This window comes from Peromyscus maniculatus, chromosome 23, assembly GCF_049852395.1.
Source record: "Peromyscus maniculatus bairdii isolate BWxNUB_F1_BW_parent chromosome 23, HU_Pman_BW_mat_3.1, whole genome shotgun sequence".
Lineage (NCBI taxonomy): Eukaryota > Metazoa > Chordata > Mammalia > Rodentia > Cricetidae > Peromyscus > Peromyscus maniculatus.
Window position 1 is genome coordinate 12745221 of NC_134874.1, and position 12919 is coordinate 12758139.

A 12919-nucleotide genomic window follows, 5' to 3' on the forward strand; every position below is an offset into this window, starting at 1 on the left:
GGGTACAGAAGTCAAGGGCTTAAGACGAGTTTTTGGCACTCAGCTCAAAGCACAGTGTGTAGCTTTGGCACCTGGCTCATAGCAAAAGTCTTTAGTTGGTGGGGACTTGAACAGAAAGAAAACAAGGTGTGTAGAACTTGGACAGTGCAATGCTCGTTCAAGTTTTATTTTGTTTTTTGTTGTTTTGTTTTGTTTTGTTTTTAATGAGCCCCGATCAAGTAATTAAAGCTATTTGCCTTCTGGGAGCTGGCATTCCCTGACCTTGAGCTGGCCACAAAAGGCAACTCAGTGGTGTTGGGAAGACACTAGCCCTTGATGTTCAGATAGGTCATAGGGATGATGTTCAAAAGTTCAAGCATTGAGAGGGATCTGTCACTTCAAGAGCAGCCAGAATGAGGAGCTGGGGGACACTGGCTAGGGCAATGAGGGGCTGCGGAGGGGAGGACCTGCAGCTTTACTTAAACTTGGCAGCAACTATGACCATCACCTTATGAGCCAAACCTCATTGACACTTACTCATAATTACAGATGGCAGGGTATCTATAAAAGGCGGGGCCCTCTGTTCCCCTTGGTTCATCTTAGCTACTACAATTGGGGTGCCACCAAGAACAACCTTGCCAGAGTAAACTCCAGAGTTCCAGGTCACGGCACTTCAATCAACACAACCCTATATGTTTGCTGGACCACCCATCAGGAGCTCTTGCACATGCTGTGGAAATCATGACAGGCTGTGAGCCCTGGAGGCCCCCAGAGAGGCCAAGCCCAGGTCCTGCATCCAGATAGTTGGGCGCTGACTGCCAGCAGCTACCAACCTTCAGGGTCGGCAAATGCATAATAATGCCTACCTCAGCTTTTCCTCCATTGCTCTGCAGCCCATCCCCATGCATGTCCAGGGGCCCAAACTGTCCAGACCTGTTCATTCCTCCAGTGAGGGCAGCTAGCTGTCCATCCAGTAAGAGCTAGAATTTAGGATTGTTGATCCTCTGTCCCCAGCTGGACCCGAATGGCAGCTAGCCTCTGCCAAGACCCACTTCCTTCTTGGCATCAGGCTAATGGGAGCATGAGTCTGAATATATCTAAGAGCCCTGCCCTAAAACACCTCCTCCAGCCGGGCAGTGGTGGTGCACACCTTTAATCCCAGCACTCGGGAGGAATAGCCTGGAGGATCTCTGTGAGTTCGAGGCCAGCCTGGGCTACAGTAAGTTCCAGGAAAGGCACAAAGCTACACAGAGAAATCTTGGGGGGGGACACGGGACACCTCCTCCAAGGTTTGTGTCCTGCAGTGTCCACTAACTCCTGGGGACCTGCACTGTCACTCAGTGCTGAGGACAAGGCAGAGCAGGCAGCAAAAAGCAAAACTGGGACATAGGCTGCAAGACGCCATTCCCCCAGGGATCACAACCCAACCAGGAGCAGAGAAAAGAGTCAGAGGCAACTGAGAGGCAAACTGCAGAAGTTCAAACAGAGCCAGAGGTGGAGAGACACCATCCCAGTGTGTAACTCCAAAAGCTTTATGAGAGACTAGAGATGGCCCAGCAGCACTAGCTGCTCCTCCAGGGGACCTGGGTTTGGTTCCCAGCTCCCACCTGGCAGCTCACAGCATTCTATCACTCTAGTTCCGGAGATCCTGTTCTGGCCTCCATAGGTACTACATACATGTGGAACACAGATATGTATACAGGGAAAACACCCACACACTCAAAAACCTTTGTGAAAGACAACGCTTCATTCCTCTGTGCTGGGTCTGGGACAGCTCTCCTGAAGAAGTCACGAGCCCACACAGAAATGAAGGGAACACTGGACACTTCAGCACCAAGAAGGGCCAGGGATGAAACTGGGTAGCATGTCTAGACACTGTGTACTAGGAAGCGGAAGGAAGTGAGGAGAGATGGGAGGCAGGAACATGGCAGAGGACCAGAGGGCCAGGCAGAACAATCTCAGGCTGAAGGAAGGAAGCACAGCCCAGCCAACTTGGAATGGGACATGAAACCAGAAATCCCTAAGCTGAAACCATTTACCAGCCTCATCCCTGGGGACAACTTTCTTTTTTGAGAGTCAGATTCTTAGTTCTTCAACATGAAAATGTCATGCTTCCATAAGGAAACAGAGAGCCACTGAAGGTTCTGGAACAGAAAGGCGTGAATGCTGAGATTAGCATACAGGGTGCATACAGGGGCAGAGGCAGAGGCTGGAACAGAGGCAGGAGACCAGAGCATCAGCCTGGAATCCTGTCCCCATGCCCTACCCATCTGAGCTACCCTCAACAGGCACGTATCTCTCCAAGTATCTGGAGATACAACTAGATGCCCACTTGGCACAACACTCAGCGGGTCACAGACGATGAAAATGCCTTCCTTCCCAAGAAAGGCAGACACACACTAGGAGGGGACAACAGGACTTGCAAGGTCTAGCCATGGCAGAGGGAGAGAAAATTGCATCAAGGGGCACCAAGGACCCTTCAGCTCCAGAGTAATGCAGGACCTCCAAAGACATGGAGTAGAAGAAACTTTTCGTCTCTAGAGGAAAATGGCCTGTTTGGAAAGCATGAGTCTGAAGAGCAAAGACAGGGGAGCAGAGTGGGAGCCCCCAAACCATGAAGTCAGAGCACCAAAGCAACACAAGCTGGCGGGTGCTGGGGCTGGATGAGGGTCAGGCACATCCTGAGTCCGAGGCAGGAACCACAGGACCATCATCAAGAAGGGACAGGAGCAAGGCAGGGGGTGCTCCTGTGGCAGATCGGAAAACTGAAGGAATGGGGAGCTGGCAGTGGGAGGAGTCCAAGAGGGAGAGGGAGAGATCTTGCCTCAAATTAAAGAGAAAGCAAGGCATGTTGGTGAATGCCTGTGAACCCAGTACTTAGTTCAAGATCAGCACAGGCTTGTCTCAAATCCTGAAAAAAAGGGGGAGAGGTGCTGAGCATGTACCTCGGTTGGTAGTGAGCTTATCCAGCACACACACTGCCCTTGGTCCAATCCCCAGCACTGCATAAACTGGCTACTCAGAAGTTGGAGGCAAGGCATTCAAGGTCTCCCCAGCCTCATGATGAGTTTGAGACCAGCCTGGGCTACACGAGACTTTGTCTCAAATAACAAAAAACCCCAGTGGCATCTTTCCAGTGTGTCATCTCAGTCCACAGGGGGACACCACAATTAAGAAGTAAGGCTCAAGAAGCAAGGGGCTGAAAAGAAACGGAAGCTGCAGCAGGGCCACTCATGACCTAAGAGGAAGCGGTAAGGTCATCCAAGGCAAGGGGTAACAGAAGGGAAAAAGCATATGAGCATGTGTAGTCCAGAGCCACAGCCAACAAAACCCTACAGAGAAAAGCATGAGAGGGCACCAGAGGAGAGCTGTGGGGTAGGAACAGGGGCACCAGAGGAGAGCCGTGGGGTAGGAACAGGGGCATCAGAGGAGAGCTGTGGGGTAGGAACAGGGGCATCAGAGGAGAGCTGTGGGGTAGGAACAGGGGCATCAGAGGAGAGCTGTGGGGTAGGAACAGGGGCATCAGAGGAGAGCCGTGGGGTAGGAACAGGACCAAGCTTAGATTGAGCAAGGAAACCTCAGACCCTGAACTGCTCTGCCCGACAGGATGGTGCTCTTGCTGCAGCTGGGGCCTCCAGGGAGGACATGGAGTGTTTGGAGCTTGCAGCTGAAGCCTGACTGGGGGCTGTCCTTCAATGCTGACTGCTTAGTCACCAGGGGAAGATGGCCACCAGAGATGACCAGCAAGAATTAGTACTCTAGACAGAGCCCTGGGGTGCGGGTGAAGCCACCCTGGAGGAGAGTCCCGGTGCCTGCAAGCAGGACAGTTGCTGTGGAGGAAGCAGAAGGGCTACAGGTGAAGGCCCCCAGGCTCCTCCCAGCCTCGGGCCAGCAGAGCTGCAGGCCAGGCCAGGCGCCCTCTGACGGGAGGAGACTGCACTCCAGAATACTGAAATTATTAAGGAAAACGAGTTTACTGAGAAAATTACCCAGTAAATCAGACGGTCAATGACACTGTCTGTTTGGGATTTGGGGTTTTTGTCTGTTGGATTTTTCCCCTTTGTTGTGTGTTGCAGATTTAATCAGAAACACTGAGTTCAGAAACTACAATCTTTCTGAAATCCAGCCCTGTGGGCCTGAATCAGAATGCCTGGGGCGTGTGTGTTCAGAGATCTTAGTCTCAGCTGCACACACCCCAGGTTCCATCAGGGACTCATGAAAGCAAGCTATATCCCAGTAAAGCGGGCTATCTCGAGCAAAGCCCAGAACACTGCTCCAAGTCACTGAATCAAAATCCAGGGCCTGAACCCAACACAGTACTCTCAAATACATCCACAAAACTATCTGAAGCCCACTTGGGAGTGGGGAGTAGGAGGCCTGCCTGCCTGCTGGATTCTGGGGCTACAAGGAACCAAGGAGGCTCTGTCCTGGGCCCTCACGACACTAGTCACTTTCCTAGGTGACACGAACCCCCTTGTTCCCTCAGCAGCTTCATGGGGACAAAGCATTCCTTTCCCCCAGCAGACTCACTGAAGTTACCTGCGTCTATGGATGTGTGGAGCATTAAAACAATAGCAACACAGATTATTCACAAATTCCTATGCCCACACACACACAGGAAGTACCCAGCTTGCAATGGGGGTGAGGGAGGGGGAAGGCTCCCCTGAGAAAATCCCCAGAGCGGGGAGCTAAAGACTCAAGAGGTGTCAACAAAAACCCAAGTAAAAGCTGGCGGCTTCACAACCTGCTCCCTCCAACTCCTCCTCCTCCTCCTCCTTCTAATAGCAGCTCAAGGCTCCTTTGAAAAGCCAGAGCACACCAAGAAAGTTGGGATCCCACCATCAGAGTGCCCTGAGAAAGGGGGGACCTCCCAACGTGAGTGTACTGAGAAAGGTGGGTTCCCCCATTGGAGTGTCCTGTAAAAGAAGGTGGGTTCCCCCATTGGAGTGTCCTGTAAAAGGTGGGTTCCCCCCTTTAGAGCACAGAGGAAGACAGGATGCTGCATTAATCATCCTCCAGGAAGCAATCCTGATGTGTTCACTAACTAACAGCATCCTGCGGATGTGGCTCAAACTTCAGTCTCATGGGGACTGAAATTATGAGGGTGACTTCCAACCCCCTGTGGTGGCCTTTCTGTCCTTAGGCTCATGCCCCTGACTCCAACCTCAGCAGGCAGCAGTTTCTTAAAGCTGACTTAACTGGAGAGGCAGGGGTAATAAGAGATCCCAAAAGCAGGCCCTCACCTACACCGACAGCTCCATCTATCCGCAGGACTCCTAATGCTCCGACATAGTGTCCCACCCCGGCAGTACAGATGGGACTCTGACTGTTTTCCACACCCCACACACAAAGCCAACTCATTTTTGCCCTTTATGTTGGGATTGATGTATAGAAGGTGGGCTGAATTTGATTGGTCACCGGGGGAGGCATCTACAATTGTTTTCCATGGCCACAGCAAAGGGTGAGCTGGACAAGTGATACACACTGGAACCCAAACACTGGGGGAGGGAGGGGAGGGACTAGAAGCGGGCAAGATGGGGAAAGGGGCCAGAGACAGACATGGAAGACAGCAAACTCCCACCTTCTTCCTCACCTCCTGACCTGAGGTAAGGGCCTGGCATGGCAGTCTTTTGTTTTCCACAGCAGGACTGGCTTCTGGCTGAAATGGTACAGGCTATGTTCGAGGCCAAACGTGAACATGTCTACCTCAAGCTGTGGCCTATCACCTCCTCTGTCTTTAAGATGACCAAAATTAAGCCAGGTGGCAGTGTTGCACACCGTTAATCCCAGCACTTGGGAGGCAGAACCAGGCGGATCTCTGTGAGTTCGAGGCCAGCCTGGTCTACAGAGCGAGATCCTGGACAGGATCTACAAAACTACACAGAGAAACCCTGTCTCAAAAAACCAAAAAAAAAAAAAAAAAAAAAGATGACCAAAATTAGGTGAGGGGGACCTGTGCCATGCCCTAAAACACTTAGAAGACCCAGGGCTGGGGGCTGGAAAGATGGCCCAGCAGTCAGGACTGTTGATCCTCCACAGGAGCAACGAGCTCTCACCAGCTGAGCCCTCTCCCTAGTTCCTCTTTCTGTCTTAACCCTCAGGCTGAAGTCTGTGAAACACCCTTTATTTTACAGTAATTCATATGCTGGAGAACTGAGTCAAAGAAATGAACCGGGACTGACTGGTGAGCGAGTGGGCAGGTACTGTGGTGCACTGGTGGAGACGGGCTTAGCTTTACAGACGCAGTCTAAAGACAAGACGGAAGGGTCACAGCTCAGCGGGACGGCACGGGCTCCGCCTGCACAGAGCCCTGCATTTGATCCACAGGACCAATAAGTACGTAAGTAACTTAGAGGTGACCTCGTGGCCCATCTGCTCTCCTCACACTTTCACTGACACCCTCATCCCTATTCTCCTTCTCCCAACAAGAAACTTCTGATGGTGGAAACCCTGTCTGTCGCGCCCCCACATTGGTGTTCAAAGAGCCCATCCCAGTGCCTGATATGAGACCACACCCAAGTTCTAGTCCCTGTCCATCACTGCAGAGCAAGCACCAGGAATGTTCTAGAATAGACCCATCCCCAGGGCTGGGATGATCAGCATCTGTGCTAAAGAAGGTGGGCAAGCTACTTGAGCACGCTCCTCTATGGAATGGGGCTAGCACGTCTCTCCGAGAGCTGGCTGGCACATGCTGGCACAGACAGCTGTGAATCCTCAAGTCCTACCAAACCACGGACTAACCACTCCTGTAAAACAGAAAGTGGGAGGGGAAATGCAGGAGGGTGGGTATCTGCAAGAATGAACAAATTAAAAAGATTCTTTAGGGTGGGCATAGTGGTGCATGCCTTTAATACCAACACTCAGGAGGCAGAGGCAGGTGGATCTCTGTGAGTTTGAGGCCAGCTGGTGTACACAGGGAATTCCAAGACAGCCAAGACAGGCTCACACCTAAGCAGGGCTCAGGACAGACAGACATCAGCTTCCCTATAATTAGTGTAAACAACCCCAGGCCCTTCTCCTGGCCTCATTCAAAACAATGAAGCTTCATTTGTCTGAAGCCCCTTGGATGCCAGAGGAATTTGATTCTTTTGTTTTTCTGGGGTTCTGCCAGTGGTCTGAACCAACAAATAGAGCTGCTACCTCATCCATCTGAGACAAGCTGCCAACCCTTCCAGGAACACAATGCCTTTCTGCTTCAAAGAAGTACCCTGAGTGACCTGCTCCATGCCACAACAAAGGAGCCAGACCCCCGCATAAGGCTTCTTCTCACCTGTTAAAACAGCATTTGATAGCATACAAAAGACAATCTGTCAGTGACTTACCTCAAATTCTTCCCAAAAGCCCTGTTTGACTTTATCTGTGGTCTCAGCTAGCTTGCTTAGCTCTCGAACCCGGCTTTCGATTTCAGCAGCATTAATCCGAGTCGTGTTGAGGGGCTGGTGTTCAGCATGGTGGGAAAGGAAGAAAACGTGTTGAACAGTGTTAACCCAGAAAGAAAAAGACTTCACAAGAGCAAAGGCAGGATGCACATCACCCCAAATAGGTGCATGTGTATGAGTGCCTATGCATGCATGTGTGCATCTGTGTGTATGTGTGTGCATTCATGCATGTGGGTGTGTTCATGTTTGTGTGGTGTGCTCATACATTTGTGTGTGATATGTGACTGTGTTCTGGTGCCTTTGTGCATGTGTGCATGTGTGTGTGTGATGTGTGTGTGTGTGTGTACACGATGGTGACGTGTGGAGATCAGGGACAGCATTGAGGAGATGGTTTTCCCCTTCCTTGTTTAGGTGGGCTGCAGGGATAAAACCCCAAAGCACCAGCACTCTCCCTGAGCCCCCTGAGCCCCCCTGAGCCCCAAACTCAAACACTTGGAAATGTACTTTCACTTTCTCTCCTGTTCCACCAGGAAATGCCTCTTCACTCTCAACCAACATGTTAGAACTCAGCTGGTACAAATGCAAACCTAGATTTCTAGACAGTTAAACCACAGCGCAATTTCCAGATGAGACCACTGTCATAAAAGTGAAACAGCTGAGCTCGGGAGAGCCTGTCCTGCCCCTTGCCAGCTGCCACAGGCTGGAGAACTGGCCCCACCCCTCACCTGAGCAAATCGGGAGAGCCGGCCCTGGTGGCCAGGATGCAGGAGGGCTGACCACCTCTGCTACTACCCAGACCCACACTCAGGGCTTTGAGTTGGTCCATCCCAATATCTGCCCTATCCATGAAGTTCGAGAAGGGGCTGGTCCTGCAGAACTAAAGGACCTCTGTGACACAGGGCAACAACAGGACATCCGAGAGGATTCCCGGTGAGGGCCCAGTGTTGACAGTGCAGCAGAAGCCAGAGCCTCCAACCAGACCAGTGACTCACTGCAACCGACATTTGCAAGTGAAGCTGTCTGGACAAAAGGGCAGACTGTGAGACATAGCAGCTTCCACGGAGAGACTTGTTTTTGTTTGTTTTCTTTTGGGGGAAGGCTGCAAGGAGAGAGGGTGAACATGGAGTGATGGGGAAATAGGGGGATTGGGGTGCATGATGTGAAATTCACAAAGAATCAATAAAAAGTTTTTTAAAAGGGGAAACAGCAAAAACTCCAAGCTGAGAAAGTGTGAGTCCCCCAAGGGAACTAATGGTAATTTGCAGTGAACATTTCTTTTTTATGTGCACTGGTGTTTGGTCTGCATGTCTGTGTGAGAGTCGGAACCACTGGAACTGGAGTTAGAGACAGCTGTGAGCTGCCATGTGGGTGCTGGGAATTGAACCTGGGTCCTCTTTTTTAAAGGGCATGATAGTACGTATGTGTCAGCCCAACATGGAGGCAGGAGGGTCACGAGCCTAGCAGGGCTACATAGCAAGACTATTTATCAAGAACAAAGGACAAAGCAGTCTACACATGTGGGTGCTGGGATGGACTTCAGTGCTGAGGACTTGCCTATAGTATGCACAAGTCCCTGAGTGCTGGACTCCCCAGCACTGAAGAAAAGAACAAAATCCTCTGTAAGGAGGCAGGCCATACATCTGTGGAGACCCACAGAGGCTCCCTAATGACACCTTACTCAAGGTCAGAGGATCTGAGCTTACTTTACCCAGCAGGGCTACATAAGGGGATGATTTGGCCATGGGTGTGGTTACCAGGTGTTTTGAAGGGTCTACACTTGGCTGTACATTGTGCTTTGATCTTGAAAGGGGGAGGTCTCTTGCCTCTCCCCTTGGTAGTGTATAAAAAAATCCTTTGGAATAAACTTTGAGGCGACTGGGCCTTGACCCAGGGCCCTCCAGAAGCTATCCTGTGTCTGTCTATATGTCTATCTAAGACTTCCTCATTCCTCTCTCCTCCCTGCAAAAGGCCTTTGACAGGTCAGAGCTGGACTCCGACAGACTCCCACATATATCCCAGAGTTCAAGCGTGGTGTGCCCTGGGTTTAACCCCAACCCCAAACACTCTGAGGTCCTTCACAGATGTGGAAATGACGCAGCATCTAGAATTTGTTTCCAAACACTAAATGAGGTGTCCTGTCAGTGAAGAGACTAGAGACTGTATGCCAATACTCTGTCTACTCCCACATTACGATATGATCTTGAGTGAAACCCAAGGGACCACGTGTTGAAGGCTTGGTCCCAACCCTAGGTGCTACCGGGAGGTAGCAGAACCTTAAGAAGGTAGGGTCTACCTACCCTAGGGCAGGTCACTGATGCAGATCAGGGCCCTTCCTGTCTCTGTTTCTCAGCCATGTGGTAAACACCCCCAAGTGTTCCCACCATGGTAAATGTGCCACCACAGGCCAAGGCAGCAGGGCCAGGTGACTGGGGGCTCCTCCTTTGAACCCTTTCCCCTATCCGCCAGTGCTTCTGTATGTTGTCACAGTGACGGGACACTGACTGGTACACATACAGGGCAGACTCCATGCCAGCCTTCTCCCAACCCTGAGCAGAGGCAGCTCCAGTTTCCTGACCTGCTTGAGCTGCAGGACCGTGCCCAGCGTCTCCACCATGGGGTTCTTCTTGTAATGCTCCACCAGGTCTGTCAAAGAGTCAAAGCGCTCTCCTCCGCCAACGTCGTACTTCAGTTCCTTCCAGACCAGACAGATGGTGCTCATTATTACCTCAGGCTAGCCCACTGCCTTCCCACCCTCCTGCGGCCACTGCGTTCTCAGTGACACTTAACCTGTGTAACCAAGCCACTGGCTGTCTGGAGGGCACGATGAGAACAAGACACACTTGTGCATCACGTCTGTGTCACCACAGTGGAGCCAGACTGGGCCTTGAGAAGAAAACCTGTCCCTGGTGACAACTGAGACAGGAGGCCCCGCCTAGCAAATCAAAGAAGCCACTTTGGACACACGAAGGAGCGTGTGTCACCTCACTTATGTGTAGCCTCCAAAAACAAGTCCAACACACAGTGACAAGAGATCAGATGGTGGCTATGAAGGACTTGGGTGCAGGAGAAGGTACTGGTGACACACAGACCCTCCCTGTGTGGTGAACAGGCTCAGGAACCCCAATCCATCCACAGCAGGTGACAGCGGTGGACAGGGTACACACACTGCAGATCTGCCAGGAGGACATGTGAAGGGTTACGAGGTGATGGGTAAAAAACTACACTGTATTCAACGGAAGCCAGAGACCGACTCCGGAAACGGATAGCCCACTGTCCTCAGTGCTGTGAAGGAAAGAGAGCAAGAGCAGCTGGCGGGGGGGGGGGGGGGGGGGCGGCCTCAGGGGTGGAACAGGTGCCAGGTTCCATCCCAGCACCAGAGACAAGAGGTGGCCTAACACTTAATTACATCAGAATCAAACAGAAACTCCACACGGGCTGCCACATGCTTCCCATCACCTCCAGACTCCTCCCGGTGCCTAGGGCGGCATCAGTGCTCACGTAAGGTCATGTACAGCTGTGAAGCTAGATGGGACTAGAAAGTCTTCCCATGTCTAGACGGACAGGATGCTGAAGACTGCTGGCCCCAGGGGGTGGATCCACAGACAAGGAGGGCCCAGTGCGGTGTCGCCCGCCTGTGACACTCCTTAGGACAGTCAATCCCACAGAGCAGAGGCCGTGTGCACTGAAGCATCTGTCAGAGATGGACCCAAAGAAAAACCAGAATGGAAAACTGGGCATGGTGGCAGCATGGCCAGGGCAGGCGGATCTCTGTAGGTTCCAGGCCTGGCTAGCCTACAGAGCAAGTTTCCGGACAGCCAGGGTACACAGAGAGATGCCGCCTCAGAAAAACAAAAAACAGCTCGGTGGTGGTGGTGCACGCCTTTAATCCCAGCACCTGGGGGGCAGAGGCAGGCGGATCTCTGTGAGTTCGAGGCCAGCCTGGTCTACAGAGTAAGTTTCAGGACAGCCAGCGCTACACAAAGAAATCCTGTCTCGAAAAACAAAAACAAAAAAATCCAACAGAAAAACACAACAACAACAACAAAAAAAAGAATAAAAGTAACAGTGCTTCAAAACAATGAGACAGACCCAGGAGAGACAGCCATGAGCAAGGAAACTGAGCTAAGCGAATCCTGATGTGTGGGTGTCTGGTCCCCAAATGACACTGCACCAGCCCCACAGTCCCGGGCGCTCTACCTGACAGCGGATCATGACGTGGGTCACTTTGGACTTGCCGTCATTGCTCTCCCCTTTGTCGTCACCGGTTCGGACGGACAGAACGAAGTCCCCGGGGTGGCTCTGGCTCTCTCGGACAAGAAAGCTGCCATGCTTCCCCTTCTCCGTCAGCAGCTTCTCTGCTTCCTTTCCAGACAAGTGACCATGGAACCACCTATGTGTGGGAAAAGCAAAGGAGCCGGGCTCAGCTGGGCTGTGCAGTGATGTCCATGTACCACAGAGTCAGCTCTCCTCAACACAGCTTCCAGACAGACAGCTTTCTCCAGGGGACGGACTGTCCCACTACAGACTGCATCCCGACAGACAGGAAAATGACAAAGATGTGTCATTTTTCTTTACTGAGACAATAAAAGTATCAGTGCTGAGATTACAGGCAATGCCACCACACTGGCCTCCACTAAATTTTAACAAGGAGCCCAGGATCATTTGAAAACAATATCCGCCACATGATGGTGGTACACACCTTTAATCCCAGCACTCAGGGGGCAGGCAGAGGCAGATAGATCTTTGAGTTTGAAGCCATCCTGATATACAGAATAGAGTGAGTTCTGGGACAACCAGGGCTATACAGAGAAACCCTGTCTCAGAAGAAAAAAAAAAAAAAAAAAAAAGGAAGAAGGAAGAAAGGAAACAATATCTTCAATGCTTCCTATTTCCTTTTAAATCTCCCATCTTTTTTTTTTTTTTTTTTTTTTTTTTGGTTTTTCGAGACAGGGTTTCTCTGTGTAGCTTTGTGCCTTTCCTGGAGCTCACTTGGTAGCCCAGGCTAGCCTCAAACTCACAGAGATCCGCCTGCCTCTGCCTCCCAAGTGCTGGGATTAAAGGCGTTCGCCACCACCGCCCGGCATAAATCTCCCATCTTTTAAAAATACATTTGACTTTTTTTTTTAAGTGCCTAACCCTAAAAGAACCAACTGTTGAGTTACAGGCATTTAGTGAAAAGATAAGAAAAAGTTACAAGCCTGGGCACGGTGGCACATGCCTGTAATTCATGTGTGCTTACTAGTTTATGTCAACTTCATACAAGCGAGAATCATTTGGGAAGAGCGAGCCTCAGTTGAGGAAATATCCCCACCAGACTGGTCTATAGGCAAGCAAACCTACGGTGCATCTCCTTAACTGATGATTGGTGGAGGGGGGCACTGCCCACTCTTGGCCATGCCATCCTTTAGCTGGTAGTCCTGGGTGATCTAAGAGCAGGCTGAGCAAACCAAGAGGGCAAGCCAGTAAACAGCATTCCCTCATGGCCTTTACATCAGCTCCTGCCTCCAGGTTCCTGCCTCCAGTTCCTGCCCTGACTTCCCTGGATGATGGACTATAAGCTG

At 51.3% G+C, this 12919-nt stretch overlaps 1 protein-coding gene across 4 annotated transcripts in view; it reads right to left on the reverse strand.

Annotated features, from left to right (window-relative positions):
- The window catches only part of Ptpn11 (protein tyrosine phosphatase non-receptor type 11), a 68670-nt gene that overhangs the window by 30230 nt on the left and 25521 nt on the right, over positions 1-12919 (reverse strand). For all 4 annotated transcript variants that reach the window (XM_006970778.4, XM_076560435.1, XM_076560434.1 and 1 more), the window contains exons 4-6: positions 11556-11748; positions 9934-10050; positions 7302-7415 (exon numbers count right to left, since the gene is read on the reverse strand). In XM_006970778.4, coding sequence (XP_006970840.1) covers positions 7302-7415; positions 9934-10050; positions 11556-11748 — 424 coding nt within the window. The remainder of the gene's footprint in view (positions 1-7301; positions 7416-9933; positions 10051-11555; positions 11749-12919) is intronic.